This window comes from Nematolebias whitei, chromosome 10 (genome assembly GCF_014905685.2).
Source record: "Nematolebias whitei isolate Nwh7 chromosome 10, NemWhi1, whole genome shotgun sequence".
Taxonomy (NCBI): domain Eukaryota; kingdom Metazoa; phylum Chordata; class Actinopteri; order Cyprinodontiformes; family Rivulidae; genus Nematolebias; species Nematolebias whitei.
The window spans coordinates 25148410-25167834 of record NC_056507.1 but is presented as its reverse complement, the minus strand read 5'-3'; the positions used below and the strand labels follow the sequence as shown (position 1 = coordinate 25167834).

The window sequence follows — 19425 nt, the reverse complement described above, 5'->3', positions numbered from 1 at the left end:
CAAACTAAACTAACAGACTGTTAATGGTCGTTTGTAAGAGGCCATTGGCACAAAAAGGCTAATTCATTTCTGCTGGAGAGCAGCTCAGTCAGAACAATGACACAGGGTGATGAGGGTATGAGGCCACACTTGAACAAGCTCATGATCTCCGCATTTAATCAAAGTCAGCGGGAGCACAAGGAAGGAGAGCAGGGAGGGAAACCAGGATGATTGGACACCACAACGGTGGATAAATTTCAACCAGAAAGCCTTTTTAACTCTCTGAAGATGCCCGCAACAGACCTAAGATGGGGAAGGATGCCAAGCAGTTAAGTGGAAAACTCACTGGTTCAACAGTCACAGTCTGGAACCGTTTTAATAAGCTGGAAACTATTTCCAAAATAGTTGATGGTTCCGATGCCGAACCGAGACAAAGACCTGCATTGTAAAGGCAGAGCATGTATTTTCCTTTGCTGATCAAGTTTACTGCCAAGAGGCAGGGAACAGGCGACACACCAAAGAGCAGTTGCCGTTGTTTTGTTAGGTCCCACCTCCCCCCACCCACTACTCCACCTCCTCACACACACCACACACACACAGCCTTCCCGGACCTCCTCTGTTGAACTCTATCAGAAAAACACCATCCTTCAAACCATCGCCAAAGTGGCTTGTTGCCTCTGTCCTCAATCAGCCTGCAGTAAAGCACACTTAATTTGGGGCCACGTAGAGGTTAAGTATTTACACGAGAAACTTTAAATCAGTACAAAAACCACCAGAAATTCCTGGAATGGGTGTGTCAGTCACTTGACAGGAATAATAATGAAAGGATGGAAGCAAAGAAAAAAAGGAAAGTGTCACATAAAAGTACACATCGCGCCTGAGCCTGGAGTTTTTATTTTTCTGAACTTTGTCATTCATACAGAAAGAAGATATGCAAATATAATTGGCACACTTTAAAGTAGAAAAAAATCAACGCAGCCCACAAAATAATGTATTTAAATTTTTAGATTCTTGTGTTTTAAAAACATTTCAGTTGTTTTTATGCTCTCCTTGTACCTCCTCTGGAAATGATTAGTTGAGTTAATTTATCCTGTTTGGATGTTTCCTTACTGCAGGGAGGACATTTGTGAACTGCTCCCTTATGTCACTTAGTCTCAGCTTCATTTTCCCCCCTCTTTTGATAGTTTTTTCCCTCTATCCTCCTCCTCTCCCAGTAGCCGGCCTGTCTGGCAGGGCACGCCCCGCCCAGCTCATACTCACTCCATAAATCAGGAGCTTCATCTCCGTTGTTGCACTTAAAAAGAGGCAACGGAGGCGCTGCCTCTCTTTGCTCTGCCCCGAGAGGCCGCTTCCGTCAACCGCTGCCGAGCCGTGAGTTTAAACACATGCTTGTGTGTAGCATTTTCTGACGCCCGCAGGCACAAAGTGGTGCGCCGAACGCAGAGGTGTCTGTCTCCATGGCAGCACCAAAAAAGCATGCCGGATAGGTCATGTGCGTGCATGCTGGGAAATAACAAAACACTGTGACATCAAGTTATACTCCAAGGAAAACATACAGCAGGTTAGGGAATGCTTTGTGTGCTGTGGGCATATCGGAAATAAACAAGTGTCAAATGTTTCCGTTGAACTTATTATTAAACCAATATTCAAAGAGTTAAAAAAAAAACAATTGTTTACTTCAAGTAGCAGCGACTACAAAAGGACAAGTTTTTTTTAGTTACTGCAAACTTTCGGTTTATCTGACAGTTCGCTGAAGGAGTGTTTAAAATAACGAGCACCCGTGCTTCAAGTCTTTATAGGGTACTTCAGATCTTCACTAGGCAAAGGTACACAACTGGGTAGTTTTTATGACAGGAAGCCCTCCAGATGCGCTGAATGCTAATAACACTGCAGCTCCCCAACGCAGGACAGAGCTCAGCAGCTCCATTTTGTCCACTAGTGCCAGCTCAGTGCCTAACAATGTGAACTTTCAAAACACTTTGTACACCTGTGACTGTCCTGCAACACACACAGAAGGGTCCTGCTGCTGACCTCACACAAATCAGACAGAGATGATTGTGTTAACTATAATTCATAACGATTGAAAGAAGTGCTCTCTCTGAACCCAGCACCCTCTTCACTGTGCATCAAGGTCAGCCAAGGGCTCTTCAGTGCTTATGCTGCAATTCGCAGACGTCTCCACACCTAGATGATAAAAGGAAGCCGCTTCACCCCCATACTGTCTCATTCCATTGCTTTGATGCACATACAGCATTAGAAAGAAGCAAGCGTTAATATGAAAGTTCATGAATAAAAAATAAGAACCGAGCGTGCAATGATGTTTGCACTGCGGCACTTCCTATATTTTTTTTAAACAAGTTAGTCAATCACTTTGGATGCCATCGGTGCACTGATCTGTCTGAGGATTTATGAGGTCTGCAGTCCTCAAACGTTCTGAAATAGCCCACTGCCACTCTGTTACAAGAACAGGCTAGCAGAAGAGATGAGTGCTATGACCAGTTTCACAAACAGAATAACAAAAAGAGCTATTACGGTTGCAAAGTCTTATGTTTTAAAACTTTGTCACTAGATGCTTAAATAGCTTTACAGTCAGTGAGTTTCATCGCTGCTCTGGTTTCAATATAGATGGGAAGGTGGAAACGACTGCGAATCAGCAGTTCTGTCCGTCCTGCCTTCTTGGTTCCACTGTGTTGAAGCTGCTCATGCATAAGCTTGTAATCACCTTTACTAATTCAGTTAAGTATTGTGGAGGTGTGGATAAAGGTAAGCAAACATGTTGTTCTTATCCACGCCACGTATTTTTTTCCCCCTGGATGTGAGACTGTTTGAGGCGCGTGCGTGACCGCAGCGCTCAGTTTGTGCACTTACAAATGATCTGGGCTGCAAACGGTGAACACAGATGGACATCTGTGGACAGGTCAAGAGAAAAACATTTCCATCACTCAGGCCCTCTGTATGAGAGGATGCTAAAGACCATTAATAATCTGGAAAATATTACTTAGGTATAAATGAGAAGAGTAAAAATAACAGTTGGGAAGAAACAAAGAACTAGTTACACACATACACACACAAAGTACCAGTACATGCACTATGTGGCGTGTACGTAGGTCGTAAGTGACACGTCAGCTCATGACTCATTTTCAGGTTGATATGCACCTTTTGACATTTACTCTGAACACTAAGCTGCGTGTGTTTTGTTGAGTTAATCCCAGCCCATGAAACATGGCTGTTGACTAAAGGTTGAGCCATAATAGAGGAAAAAAAAAATACTCTTGGCTTTCAAACAGAAAAAAAATAAAATAAAAACATGCCGGCAGTGTAACTATTTAAAAGCCCAACTATTCGACCTGAGCATATCACATTTTGTATTTTTCTTAAAAAGAAACTTTTTGGCTAACAAACAAAACAGTGTTGACTCCAACAGTTAACGGCAACATTTGAAACAAAGATCTCCCATGACCAGATAGAGATTAGAGCATGTAATCACCATGTTTTAGTTCAATATCTGTAAAACTGCTGGTGTTTGCTAAAAATAAAGAGCTGTGGCAGCCATACTGAATGGGCTCGACTCAAACAGTTAATCAGCTTATCAGTTTCATAAACATTTGTCCTTTAGTTCATGATATTTTAGCAACAGACACACAAACCCACATCCATACTCTGCCACATTGCATTTACATTATCACCTGCCTTTTATGGGGGGCAGGCAACAACAACACTGTCCAACCAACAAAGCATAAATTACCACAACGTGCAGAAAAACATAATCTGAACTGAACAGAAGGAACAAATCCACAAGAACTACAAAAAAATCTTTTATCTGTAGTTTTGTTGATATTTGCATAAGATTTTAATGAGAACGCCACAACGCTTTGTTTAATAACCGGGTAAACAAAAGTACAAATCCCTCAACAACTTAGCTCCATCTTATATTTGAGATCTTATTGTTCCATATTTTCCTAACAGAGCACTTCACTCTCAGACTGAAGGCTTACTTACGGTTCCTAGAGTTTCCAAGAGCAGAATGGGAGAAAGATCTTTCAGTTATTAGGCTGGAACCAATTTCCAGTTTCTGTTTGTAAGGCTGACACATTGTCCTGTTTTAAGACTGGGCTTAAGACTTTACTTTTTGATAAATCCTATAGTTAGGGTTGCCTTGTTATGCTGCTATAGACTTAGACTACTGGAGAACAAATTGACCATATTTCTTAAAATTAATTGTTAAAATTGAATAGTTTTCATTTGATATTATTTCTATTTTAACATGTAATTCTGGACCTGCCATTGTGTATCTGTTCCTCCTTCCTGTTCCTCTCAAACCCAGCCGGTCGAAGCAGATGGCAGCTTGTCCTGAGCCTGGTTCTGCTGGAGGTTTCTTCCTCATGAGGGAGTTTTTCCTTTCCACTGTCACCTACGTGTTTGCTCAAGATGAGAGTTCTGTGATAGAGTTAAACTCAAAGCAGTCTGCTCCTCAGATAAATAGTGTTATTAACTGACATTTATATTTGGATGTTTCTGTTCAGTGCCCTGAGATGACTTCTGCTGTGACTTGGTGCTTTATAAATAAACTGAACTGAATTGAATTAAACATTTTGCATGGTAGTTTGGATGTACATGTGGAGGGCAGCTATAGGAGCACAACAACAAAAAAACAGCAAGCGAAAGTAAAAGTAGAACAAAGTTCGAAGTGGTGTGGGGGATTCTAAGCAGGAGCATCAGTGTCATTACCGCACATGCAGGTGGAGGAAGAAGGGAGCAGGAAACAAAACAGAGCTGCAAGATAATACCATATATTATCCACCGAGGTAGGTGGAATGTAAAAACAAGCCTCTTACAAGCAAGTGCATGTCTGGTCTGGAAGTCTCCTAATGACTGTACACACGGGGCAAAATAAAGAGTCGCTACCGAGTTGATCCAGCGTTTTGTTTGTATCAAAGCGCTGGACTGGTGAGTTCAAAAACCTATCAACAAGTGATGGTATAAAAAAGGAGATGCACGACAGAAGAAAAGACAAGGCAAGTCAGTAAAGCGTGTATATGACAGAGTAAGAGTAATAAAATTACATATGACAAAAGAAAACTGTTTACAAGCAGGCTGAAGGCCAGCGCCTGCCGTGTGCGTCAGACGGAGGCGACTCCCAATCCACGCTCAAGTGCAAACAAGTCCTGTTTTCTGTAACTGGTGCCCCAAAGGCGATAGGTGGGCGGGTGAGGAGAGATTTTGGCGTTGGATCGTAGGTGGGCGAGTCAAGACTGAGACTTCAAAGACTTTATGGATGCTTATCAACAAATGCACTCTCAGCAGACACAAGAGGATGGAACAGATAAAAGGAGGGCTAATGCACCTCCTCTTCCGACCCGCATCAAGCTACCCTTGTTTTTGTGTTTTGCTTGATCAACAGAGCCAGTCCAAAACCAGGAGGGTGAAAAGTACCAAACACACACACTAAAACACATGAATGGGCAGTAAGCCATTAAGCAAGCTGGTCTCTGAACAGCACTTAACGTCAAGTCTGGTCATTTTTAAGGTGATGTTCTGTCAGCTAGTTATCAACAGTTTAGTTATCAATAGTTAATATCCCAACAGTCTTAACATCGCAGAGCAAAGAGATGGAGACAAGGATAAAAGTCTTTAGGCAGACTAGGCTAATGGCTAGACAAATGAGGGAAAGGGCGCTACGTTAGCAAAAATTACATGCTCTTGTGTGATCCCATATGTTTAGCTTCTCATGGCTTTTTGTAACCAAGGACCATTCGTGTTACTTTGAACATGTTCGTGTGTGGAGCATAGACAGTGCTGAAACGCTGCTGAATGTATCATTTTTGCTTGATCAGCACAACTACCGGTAGTCAGTCAGATGTTTATGCAACTCTTGGCAAACTTCAAAGTTACTTCAAAGTTGACTGAACTATCCCTTTAAAGTTGTTTTCACACCTAATATTCCGGTAGACTCGGTTCTATTGGGGACCAATATTCAGAACATTTGTTTACATTTTCAGCTGGCGTGGTTCGCATTCACACTGCACTGAGTCAATCGAGCCAACTGAACTGAGATCTAGGTTTTTAGGCGGACCAGAGTTCGATTTTTTGGTCCATATCAGAGTTCGATTGCACATTCACACCTCCCCAAACGAACCAGACTTTCTAGGCAAACGGACTAGAGTTCGATTAAAGTGGACTAAACAGGGCTGGTGTGAAGGCACCCTAACAGTCCCCACAAAGACTAAACAGTGCTGCAACAGCTCCTGAGCTCATGTATCAGTGAATCCATCACCCCTTCATACAATAAACACATTATCTCTTTACAATATTTGACGACCATTCAGTAAATGTTAGTGGTCCTTACAACACTAATGAAAAAAAAAAGTACATTAGAATAAATTATCATTATCCCTTGTCTAGACTCAGCCCTTGCCAAAAATAACAAATCTCTCTGCTGATCTTATTAAAAGTCAGCACTATGTGGTCAAGCGGGCAGCCCAGTAGGGTAATGGAACAACAGGAACAAAACTGTCCGGTCATCTTACCTTTACCCCATCTGCCACTTCAGAGATGCCAAAATCTTTAATGCGTTTCAAATCTAAAGCCAATTTAGCAAGGATAATTGAGGACAGAAGCTGCTCCCAGGCGACGCAGCCTTCCCCTCCCCATGAGCGGCGAGTGGAGACAGAGCTCCATCAGGGAGCTCCCGAGACCTCTATATTTATCTGACACAGTAACAAGCTGCTGTCTGACGGCTTCACGGTGCACTACAGCTGTACCGCTTTTCTTCATACTGTTCGCCCGCTTTTCTCTTTGCGTCTTTGCAGCCAGTAACGTTGGACCTGGCATTGACCCGGAGACATGTTGTCACTATGACAGATGTCATGAATGAAACTGTATTTATGTCCAAGGCTGGAGGGAAGAAGACATGCACCGAATTCTGATCGGCACTTCACACCCTGTTGGATTGCTCTACAGGAAGGGCCATATTTCAAAGTGAAGAGCCATAATTCATCTCGGGCCACCCCGACGTTAACAAAGCACCAACTGGTTATTACAGAGTTGGAGGAGCCCATTGAGGCGAGCAGCCAAGGAGCTGCTCGTCTGCCAAGAGAACTGTGCCAACGAGGGCAGGAGAAGGCAGCGTAGACCCAACCACCTGTGCCTGTTAGGCTGCGTGCTGACAGCAGCCCTGCCCACCGAGAGCCCACTCAAACAAGAGAAGCAGAGGAAAGGGATGGACCTCACAAAGACGAGGTCAATTTATTATTTATTGATAGAAAGCAGATTTAAAACACTGAACAGTGAATCAAATCATCGAACGTTTTCAGTCTCAACATTAAACCTTCGTCCATTCATGATTGAACATTGTGACGCGCCCACAGCAGACAGGAACAAGCTTGTGAATTTTGTTAGAGGACTTATAGTTGGCAAAACCTAATTTAATTCTGCTAACAGTTTCCAACGCTAACGAAAACGTTAATCCTCTAATTAAAAATTAGTTCTTCCATTAGCTGTTAGCGGACTGGCGTGCCCACCACTGCTGAAAGAGAATAAATATGAATAGTTCTTTTTACTCGTTTTTTTTTTTTTTTTAAAAGCTCTTATTCTGTCAATGAGCAAGTTTGTCTATTTTACAAGCTGTTGACACTCAAAGTAACATGAAAGACAACTTGTAAAGAGCTGTCATGATCTGAACATTGTTGCTCGGAGCCAATTTAATGCGAAGCTTCATAGCATAAAGGGTAAGCAAAAGCAGGTATTCGAAGGGAAGTGTGTGGCTGTCAGAGGCATTTCATTTAGATGTGTAATTCATGAGGTTTCCTTTGTAATTTTATGATGCCCTTTCATCTCATCACTGTGCAGAAGAACAGGCAGCACAACACCACTGGTGCGTCGAGGCCTGCTCGTCTTTTATGGACAGGGCACGCACAAAACATGCACAAACACAACCGTTAACACTGTGATTCATCCTTAGGTAAACACCTCCAGGATACAAAAAGTGCAAATGATTCTACTAGTTGTTTTGTGATTTTTATTTTTATTTTGAATTAAGATTTAGCTCTACTCAAATGTCACCTTAAAATCACTTGAAAGCAAAATAAACGTGCAACTGCGCACGGCCTCGGTAAGTGGATTGTTTTTTAAAAGGCGCACACATTTCAGTCATGCGTGAAGGGATATGTAGAGGGAGTCGCTCAGATGCCCTTTACCACACACATAACTGGGAGAAAAAGAGGAGCAGTGTTTCTGTGACCTCGGTGAACCTGGCAAACTATCCTGGCAGAGCAGGGTCCTCTCCTCTCTCTGCAGAACGCCAGCGTACATCCTCGCTTCTGCAGAAGAGATTTGTCAGCAGGAGATTTCTTCAGCGTTTTTTTTCCCCTGGTGGAATTAACCCATGCTCTCAGAGCTTACTTGCAGGCATGGCACATTATCTCCTGGGAGTCTCTGCCAAAGCAGCCAAGCTGTGAGTAAATGGCTGCTCTGGCCTGGGTTGTGCAGAGACAGAGCTGGAAACATTCAGGGCAGGAAGAGGGATGCTTTAGGTGCCAAGGCCAGCCGCTTCTTTCTCATTCCTGCATGATAGCATTCGGCTCTCCTCCTCCGTCCAAAGCAGGAACTGAGGAGAATAACGGGGTGGAAGTGGGCTGAGGGAGGAAGGGGGTTGCGCTGCGCAGAAGTTGTAGTATTCATGCAGATTTATGAATGAGCGGTGAGAGTAAAAGGATGAGTCACAACTTCCGCTCCGCGCAGCCAGAAGGCAGCAGGCAGCCTATCACCAGAGGCTCTGGGTGGCTCAAACACAGACAGAGGCAGACACAGAGCTCCCGCAGGCATCCATACATTCACGCAGGCACAGTGGACTCACAAGAACAAGTTGGGGAAAACTTGTCAAGCTAAGGAAAAAGCCTGCATCTGAGTGTGTGTGTTCATGTGTGTCAGACGGGCTCTTTGGAGGCTGGCAGCAAGACACACACATCCTATTTTGGTCAATCAAGTCCACAAGAGTGAAACCTCAAAAAAAAAAAAAAGTTAATCTGTCAGAGCTTTGAGAGAAGACCTTTGTGGGCCACAGAGGACATGAGTCGGATAAACTCGCACAGCCGACCATCAATGGACAATAAGGTCTGCTGTTCATACATGGACAATAACACTCTGTATGCCGTCATAATTTGGAGAAACGTTGCAAGCTCACAAGTTTAATTTCCTCCAAGAAAGACGCCGCTACTGACATCAAAAAGCTAGCATCGGCAGTCAACACATGTCTGTGGCTTTTCACCAAACACTGCTTAAGCAGTGAGGCAAATGTCACATTTTACAATTCGGCATTTGCAAGGAACTCACAACACATTAAAATGTGAGGCGTAAAGAATTCCACTCCAGGCCTCTGAGAAAGTCCAAAGGCGACCAATAAAACTAAGTGAGCAGAAAAAGGGCTTGTAACCAAACTTGTGTTTCCCCCATATTTTAGGAGATTCTGGGTACTCAGTGAAGAAGGTTTCTGTTTTAGGTGAACTTGTGAAAATCAGCTGCCAAGAAATCCCCCGATGAAGAGATGGAGTGCGTAACGGTCAGTCAAAGGCCAGACGAGAGTTTGAAGAAGAAAGGAAAAAAGGATAAGTGTACTATGACAGAAGAGGCAAACTGATTGTGTATAAATCTTCTTTCAGCTTTTCCTCTCTAACTGCATCCATATATCTCCTCTTTGTCTTTTTCCTGTCAGCTGCATTTCTAACATCCTTCTACCAGTATACCCACTGTCCCTTCTCTGGACATGTCCAAACCATCTCAGTCTGGCCTCTCTAACTTTATCTCCCAGTTGTTCAACCTGTGCTGTACCTCTGATGATCTCATTCCTAATCTTATCCATCCTCGTCACTCCTGAGGAGAAACTCAACATCTTCATTTCTGCTACTTCCAGTTCTTTCTCCTGTCTTTTTGTCCATGTCTCTGTCTCCAGACCATACAAAAGAGCTGGTCTCACCACTGTCTTGTAAACTTTTCCTTTGACCTTTGCTGACACCATTTTGTCACAAATCACTCCTGAAACTTTTCTCCATCCACTCCATCCTGCCTGGACTCTCCTTTTCACCTATTTACTACACTCCTCATTTTTCTGGACAGTTGACCCCAAGTACTTGAAGTCCTGCACCTTTGTGACCTCTGCTCCTTGTAGCCTCACTGTTCCACCTGCCTCCCTCTCATTCACACACGTACTCTGTCTTTCTACGGTTGACTGTCATTCCTCTTCTTTCAAGTGCATACTGTTCCCTGTTCTCACCACAAATCACAATGTCATCTGCAAACATCATAGTCCACGATGATTCCTGCCTGACCTCATCTGTTAGTCGGTCCATCACCAGAGCAAACAAGAAGGGGCTCAAAGCCGATCCTTGATGCACTCCTACCTCCACTTTGACACTATCTGTCACTCCTACAGCACATCTCACCACTGTCCTGCTGTCCTCATACATGTCTTGTACCAGTCTAACATACTTCTCTGCCACTCCAGATTTCCTCATACCACACCTCCTCCCTCGGCACCCTGTCATACGTTTTTCTAAAGCCATATAGACACAACGGAGTTCTTTTTGACCCCCTCTGTACTTCTCCATCAGCATTCTCAAAGCAAAGATGGCATCAGTGGTTCTCTTTCTTGGCATTAAACCATAATGCTGCTCACAAATAGTCACCTCTCGTTTAAGTTTTTCTTCCACAACTCTCTCCCAGATCTTCATCAAGTGGCTCATCACCTTAATTCCCCTGTAGTTGCTACAACTCTGTACATCACCCTTGTTCTTAAAAATGGGCATCAGCACACTTCTTCTCTGATTGTGTATAAAACACAATGAATAAAAGATAAAATTCTCACATAAGAGAATGGAAAATGTTTCTCTGTTTTGCCATTAAATCCCTGTTTTGAAGACACATCAGCATGTGAGAACAAGTTCATGGATATCTAAATCTTAAAACATCAGCTTTTTGTTTGGACATCTGTAAAAGACTAAACTCTCAAACATATGATAGTATATACATTAATTTAATAAGAAACAAAATAAGCATTGAAGATGAGAATATAAAACTTTTATTTTCTAGGTTTGCTTCAATTCACTGTTTAAAATTGTTGAGTTGAGAGACGTGTTTTATTTATACCTAGAAAAATGCAGTTTTTCATTTGTTAAACATGATGTTTTGACTGATTCTACTGGGTCTTTCAGAGCCAGTTCTGAGTTTCGCAACAGTAAAATGTTTGAGCATCATGAAATGTGTTTTTTTTTTTGTTTTTTTTACCCTTGATGCAATGCAGAACAAGTTATTTGTTGTGTATTGCCTCAGAACCAGCTTTAGGCAAAAAAGTGCATTTGATAAGCATGAAGCAAGCCTCATTCTAAGTTGTGTATAGCTCATATAATAAATGTAAAGAACGCAGGGTTAGGTTAACGGAACAAGACGCCTGAGCCTTGTGTGCTCTATAAATTCTTCAGAGTTCATGCCTCCTACATAGATAGTCTTGGTACTAATGAAGTTTGGGTCCAGCTCCTGTTTTCCCACAAAGCTGTGATGATCCAGGAAGCAGGAGGATAAAACGTGGCTGTGATCGTTCGGCTGTTTTTGTCTGGTAGATGACTCAGCGCAGGAGGGGAAAGAGTTTGATCAACGCGAACACTGCTTTGGTTTTGGAAAAACAGATCAAAGCTCAGGCAAAGCAGTTTGTTCCCAGTAGGAACTAGGAACAGTGGATGTGTGGGCACTGAGTCATGGCGCTGAATGTGCCCCCAGGAAAGCACCGTAGCATCAAGTCTGGAATCTGAGCTCTTTTCTGTTTCCTGTCCCTGCAACCACAGGACTTTGATAAGCTCCAGAAAGTCCATTAAATATTTAAAAGCTTCCTTCTATCTGTGAACCCGGCCCACCCGGAGCACAACAACAACCCCAGACAAACAATGAGCGGACCACACATCAATCCGTTTAACTCCTAATGGCAAAATAAGACACAAACGCTCTCTGTATGGCCGTGCACATACACAGCCTGCGCGCCGCATTTCCCCCTCTTTATCCCCTCACACGTGCAATGAGTAAGCCAGCAGGAATTTATGCCTTATATGCTTAAAGGGGCCGAGACATGTTATCCAACATAGCACGCATGCTTTGTATGTAAATTTCAATCCAGTGTTCAGCAAGTACAAAGTGAACATTATTTCTCTGCAACTTGTTTCTTATTGAATATATCTCAAGAACAGGATGTTTAATATACAATAACTGTCAGAAATCAATTTGGGAGAGAAGAAAAAAAAAGTTATATTTTCTTGTAATCTTTTAAAATGTACTTTTTTTTATTAAAGGAAATGGCATTGGGGTTTAGGAGGCCGAGCAAAGCGAAACTTGAAATGAAAAAAATATAGTTTCAACTCGTTACCATGTTTTGAACTTTTCCACGCATTAATCATGAGATACATTTTAAGCTTCTTAATAATCATTTATAGGAGCAAACCTCGATGTTTTGACCTATTTCAACATGAAACAGTTCACAAATCATTAACAGAACGCACCAACTGGACTGCCGGGTCTTTATCATGTGCAATACAACACATGAAATAATTAATAATAAATATCAGCACACTCCAGGCTCTCTTATTTTTATTAGTTTTTTTATTTATAGTTTTTTTTTTCACAGCTTATGAACTAATGGAGCAACAAAACAGAAAAAAAAACAGCAACCTGGTAAATCTTTATTATTGATCTTAGTCTGTAGTTGCAGGTTCTCCTCACGCAAAGAAGAAAAGTGTTTTTTTTAAGAAGCCAATAAGAGATTTATAAAAACACACGGCTTTTTCTACATTGCCCGAAAAGAGATGCAACAGCAGATTAAAAGAAGCGCTCATTCTTGTGTTGTTTAGTGCTAAACAGAGATAACCACATGCTTCATGTAACCAACTTTGATTCTGTTTTAAAGACATAAAGGCCGTTTGAGATGAGCACGAGGCTGAAATGTCTTAAAATACAAACTGACTGTGCCGCGATATTTATCTCCTGCAATAATACAGATATCCTTGTATGTATCTAAAGATTTATATACTCAAAGATTTGGTTTGGGGGTTTTTTCCTTCTAAATTATATCTAAATGTCAGGCTGTGGAATGACTAAAAATGTTTAAATCTTTGACAATAAATGTGTCAGGATGTGATAACTTCTCAGCAGTTTGGATAACAAATAATCAGAATGGTTTAGGTTAAAATGTCACCTGTTCAAGAGACAATCTAAAAGCCAAGCTAGCCTGTTGGGTATTTTTAGTACACCGTGTTTCACACAGGTTCAGTAAAATGCAGCAGGTCAAACTGAAAACTTGTATGAAACTAGTCTGAAATGTGAACAAGTTATTTTATTGTTGAGTTAAGAAGAAGCGTTAAAGTGTGTGTCATTTCATGTTAAATTAAAGAAGCTCTCCTTGAAGATTAAAGATGAAGGAAAGCATGATCCATTTAAAACCAGTATGACTAAGAAAAATAATTAAAGTCGCCCAGTTTGGTGGAGAGCTAAGTGCCATGGCTCCAGACTGGTTTCGTGCTGCTGATCTTCCTCAGAGTTCAGTCTGAGTTCAGATTACGGTATCAGTTTCTTTTATGTTAAAACTTTTATCCAACTGCTTCTCGTCATCGTTTGAGCTCTAAAATGCAAACCAGTCAACTCATTCAACCAGTTCAACCCAGTCACCTGTGTTCTCTTTCATTTCTCCGACTTTTAATTGTTTTGAAAAGCAGCTGCAGTTTTATTTTTGATTTGTCTATTTAAAAAAACCCACCTAAACCTGGACTTAATAAATGCCTTCGACAGACGTCGTCTTCCTGTGAATCAGACAGAGGCAGCAGAGTCCAGAGGCTCAGCACACCATAAGTTAATATTTGATCACCTCAAGAAGAAACGTGAAGAAACGTGAGTTCTGTGAGAACGTGCACCTAAAAGAATGTGTGCCTCCCTGTGGAGATTTAGAGACTGACATGGCCAGAGATGGGGGCATTTGTACGGCAGCGAGCTTTCTGCTCATCTGACTAATTGTATCAGGCTTTTGTCAATCTGGTTTTGGCCCGTGTCCATCAGCAGAAGATGAGCCATCTGTGGAAAACTCAGACCAGAGGAGGCTGTTTGAGCCAAGCCAGACACCTTTCAGTCCAGCGAATAATGCTAAAGGATCCAGGGGCCTGGTCAAACAAGGCGCTCGCTTCAGACGGAGAATGTCTCCGACGAGTAAATAGTGGAGATATCTGACAGCAGAGGCCGTTAACAGCCCTTGATAAGCCCTGCAGGAAAGAGCGAGGTGAAAATGGAGCAGGAAACACCAGCAGAACAACTGACAAGGACAATCAGAGATGAGGCTAAGTGAAGCGGAGCGTGCCAGTGCGAAAGAAAATGAACATACAAAATGTACAAAGTGAGGAGAGCAACAACGTGGGGTTGTACGAGGGAACCACAGGGGAAGAAAAACAAGGGGAGAGATGTTTCAGAGCTCTTCCCTTCACCAAGAGCCTGCTGCTGAGCCTGTACGTTTGACATTTGTCTGACATTTCCCCACAGTGCCCGTCCTCCTGTGTCTCAGTATAGGCCTCTCTCCACATCACTGCCTGCCTCTGCTCCAATCTCTGTCTCCCACTTGCTTCCATTCAGTCACAAGTGCAGCATTAAACGGGGAAATTCCTGCCCTGCTTCATCTTTATAGCAATATCCTCTGAGAGGACTGATGTTACACAACCTAACCTGTTGTGGGGACTAACATCTGAAGACTGGACAAAAATGTGGAAGGAAAAAAGGCCCAGAGGCTAAAGTAGTTAGCTTGCAGACAGCACTCCTCCTCATGTAGTGTAATTAAAGAGGAGACCAGGCTGTATTGACTAGAAAACCACTGCATGCCCTTGAAGGAACATCTGTACTGGAGGAAAAACAAGGCAATTATGCAAAAGGGGGTAGCGTGAGGAGAGGAGGACTCTAAAGAAGGACACATCAAGCCTTAAATAAAAGACAGGTGGAAAATTGGACACATTAAGACAGCCTGCTTCAGCTTCATTCTGTCTTTAGCGCTCTTTCCCCCACACCCACCTCTGATACTTTTTAAACAACTTGTAGTTTTTGAAACCTTTATCTGCCTTTTTGAGACCTCAAGGCCCTCCAGATGAATGTGTTTACCTGACCTCGACCTGGGCCTCCGAGAGAGGCAAACTGATCTAAACAATCCTCCCGCTCTCATCTGCTGTGTGACAACAGAGCGTTTCACCACAGAAAACATCACCACACCGCAAGAAGTACACACAGGACTGAAAGGTTCTCTTCCTAAGTTCTTCTTACAATGTTGCTTTTTCAGAAACACACAAAAACACATATTTTTTTGGTCAAATTCTCTTTCCCCCCCCCCAAAGGCGTTCCAATATTTCCCGTCATTTTTACCCCTTATTGTTTGTAAATCAAGCAGCTGATACAGGAAACTCCAGCGGATTACTGCGGCCGAGGACAAACACAGACAAACAATAAACACCATAGCTTTTCTACAAAGTAAAATACGGTCACAAGGGAAAAAGACGCAGGCTTGATTTCCACTATTTGTTCTGCAGGTTCCCATGAAAGACTGAGTTTATTTGTGAATCTGAAATAACCATGAGATCTGCACAAAGCTTAAGAAAAAAAAATTAAAAAGGAAAAGGGATAACTGGGACGAAGTTCCCACAATTATTTCACATAGATGAGAGAACAAAGAAGACTCAACAGAGCATAATCTTACTTCAGTGTTTTCACCACAAAATGCCTCTTTATCTGGGAGTTATGGTACAATCGGACTGTTTTGACTCCAAATAAGGTTCACTGCCAAACCTTACAATGTCACCAACATGTCACACATCTGCTAACGAGCTCAACAAAACAGAAACAATAAAAAAGTCGTACGTATTGGGTGAAAGGGCAGAGAAAAAACCCACCACAAAGGGGTCAGAGTAATGCAGATCCAAAACAAAGTTCACAATCCTTAACTCGGCCAAAGTTAAACAAGGACGACCGTCCTCCAGAGTTTTCAATTCACACCCTTTTTATCTTGAGTTGCAAAATGTCCCCCTGGCAAATATTTAGCCGACAGGGTCCAGACTGCTAGACTACCTCATTCCTTGGCAGAGCTCCTTTAACCTCAACTTTGCATGTCTCTCTAATACCCGGTGCTGTGTACTGTGGCCATCTTTCACTCCACAAATAGGCCGGTCTAAAGACAAGGTCTCTGTGATAAACAGAGAGGAAAGGTTTGAACCGGCCCATGGGCAATCCCGCAGCCTGACGGAAATTAAGGTTAAAAAACAACAAGACAACATGTGTTCGAGGAATTTGCTCTCTGGTAACTATTTCATAATGTTTGTAAGACTAAACCAGGATTTTAAATCAATGTAACGTCCATATTTACTGTACTTGTTTTCCAAAGTAATGGTCAAACGTTATGTTACAAACCCAACATTTGACCTTGAGTCAGGGTTTGAGGTTTAGACAGAAGAGAATTCTCGTTACCTTTCTGGCACTGTTTTGATGTCCAGCAGCGGTAGTCGTTATTGTCATTGATCGACGTCCTCTGACAGAGAGGGTTATCCTCCATGATGCCCGGGCAGACATTGTCACACTCCTTTGCCTTCTTGTTTCCATTCAAAACATTATTTACCTCAGCGTCCATAATCAGAGACCAGTCCACAGAGTCCAGGTAGCAGAGCTCTGGGTTCTTTTCAATCCGCACGGCTCCACGGGTGATGTTCCTCAGGTTGTACAGGCCTATGTCCTTCAGGCTGGTCATCTCATAGATCACCAAGGCATAGTCGTAGAAAAGATTTTGCCCACGTATGACACTCAGGTTGGGGAAGAGAATGCTAAGGGTGTCCAGGCCCGAGACGCGAAACAAGAAGAGGTAGTCGGTGATGACGGTCAGCTTTGGGAAGCTGAGGGAGCGGAGGACCTCCTGGTTGATGTTGCTCGTTTTCTTGTTGATTAAGAGGATCTGTAGGTAGCCTTCCACCACCGTGCAGTTCTCGAGCCGTTTTAATTCACTGATGTCATTTCGGATGTCAATGCTCGGGCTGCAAACTGCAAGAGACAAAATGATGGCACATTAGGGCTTCTTTCAAAATCAATATACGTTTAGACCAAACATTGATAGAATGTAGAGGTTGACCAGTTATGGGTTTTAATCATAGGTGTCACAACCATTATATGTGAAGGGGACAAGTCCCCCCCACATTAAAAAAAACATTCATTTGGACCCCCCCCCCACTTTTACTATAAAACATGAGTTCAGGCGGTGCAGTTTCTCTTTCTTCGTGAACGAATCCATTTCACTTGATTAATAGAATACTCACGACACTAAAACTCCACTCCAGGTTTTCCTGGTTACCTCCAACTCTCCACTGTCCCTTCCTGCCTCTTGCCTCGGCAGAAAACGCGCACAGGTGGAGGAGGTGGAGGTACCTGAGTTACTCGCTCGCCAGTTTAGCAGCTTAGTGTGGGCAGTTGTTGACCAGTGGGTTGATCATAAATATATATTCATGTTAGGAGGATGCTTGAGAGGAGCTACGTCTGTAGCATCTTAGCTTAGCAGTAACTGTGACGCTGTCAGACGCTGCAGGTGTAAGAGACGCTGTGTGTTCAGGTGCATTAAAGTTGAAGTGTCTTTAAAAACCCACACCTTATTGTCCTCATGTGTCATGAGAAACATCATTTACATGAGTGTTGAACACAAGTAAAAAATGTCCAGTGATGTTTTTTATTTCTCTATAAACACAAATAGTGCAGATCTGAGGCTCTGTATTAAAGTTAAAATGTCTTTAAAACCCACAGTTGAATTTACACAAACTTGGTGAGAAACATGTTTTAAATGTGTGGAATTAAAGGAAATCTAGGTGAAATGTTGCTTTTTGTTCACTAGTGTACACCTTTTTTTAACGTGTGCACACATATGTGCGCGCGCACACACACACACCTACATACATTCATTGTGTCCCCCCCACATTACGGATGCTTGTGACGCCCTTGGTTTTAATGGTCAGTGTTCATGACAATCTGGGAATCCAACGGTCAGTTTAGGAAACCAACTTGTTTGTTTATGACCATAAATAAAACATATTATAATAAACATTTAAAAAATACTAGATTTTAAAAGAATAGTGGCTGCCTGTGTTAGTGAACTAGCCCTGGGGCTCCATGCAGATCAGTCTTAGGCCCTATTCGCACGGGATTAGTTTTACCTAGGGACCACATGCTACTTGTAATAATTACGGAGATTGTCTGTGTTGTTAATCCCGTGCAAATCGCACAGCTCAGTAATTTGTAAAGTAAAAATTCCCCCGCAAATTGCTGAACTCTGAGGTCCTGTGATAATACTAATCCAATGTGAATAGGCATCTCTGTGATTTGGACAGGAATGGGCGGGATCCGATACGTAATGAGGCGGTTTTTGTTTTAGTTTTCTAAGCAAAATAATTTGTAAAAGTATAGAACAAGGCTATTTTAAACGAACGTGCTGCTCGCTTGGGCTTTGGTAGATGCTGCTACTTCCTTCACTGCAGATGACGGCAGGTGTGGAGACATGCCCAGCCGGTGATCATCTGATCCATCCATCTATCCATCCATTATATTTACCCGCTTCTTCATTTTCTGGTAGCAGGGGATACCCTGGACAGGTCGCAAGTCCATTTCAACTGGCGGGTCAGCGGACGCACGTGGCTGGTGACAGCTGTCCATCTGAGCTTAATGCGACTTGCAGCTGATTAACATCATATCTGGAAAATGTCTGTAAATTTCAGCTAAATCTCAGGCTTTGGTTATCCTATGCGAAAGCGCCACATAAAAAGCAGGCGTTGGGGAGTAATTTATTTATTACATGTGGTCCCTAGGTAAAACTAATCCCGTGCGAATAGGGCTTTAGCTGTACTAAAAGTCATTAGAGGCTGATTATAAATGCACTCTAAGCAAATGTTTTTTTGATATTTTTGTCTGAAAAACTACTACTGTAAATATATTCAGTATATTTACTATTTTCCTATTTACTATTTTCCTTTGTAAATACATTTTCATGTGTGACAAAACTGTTTTGTCTACAAGTAGCTGCATTTTAACAGGTTTAATAAGAAAGGCTGTGGTTGATATATACAGTATATATATATATTTTTTTTTATCAATCTAATAAATTGACAGATCAATGCGCCTACCTCTGGGAGAGCACTACAGCTTTACCAGAGAAAGTTTTATTTGCAATAAACTTCTTAAAGCATATATGTAATACTTTTTGTCAAGATGATGAGCCTGGCAGAATGCATAACTAATCTGTGGATGACATGTCCAGCACCTAATGTAGGATGCCATGATTTTACACCCTTTAAAAAGAGTAAATTTTATCTTAATGTTCTCTAATAAATACATATTATATATATATATATATATATATATATATATATA

General features: G+C 42.1%; 1 protein-coding gene across 1 annotated transcript in view; it reads right to left on the bottom strand.

Annotated features, from left to right (window-relative positions):
• Positions 1–19425, bottom strand: part of igf1ra (insulin-like growth factor 1a receptor) — a 104387-nt gene that overhangs the window by 65241 nt on the left and 19721 nt on the right. The window contains exon 2 of the mRNA XM_037683498.1: positions 16495–17058. Coding sequence (XP_037539426.1) covers positions 16495–17058 — 564 coding nt within the window. The remainder of the gene's footprint in view (positions 1–16494; positions 17059–19425) is intronic.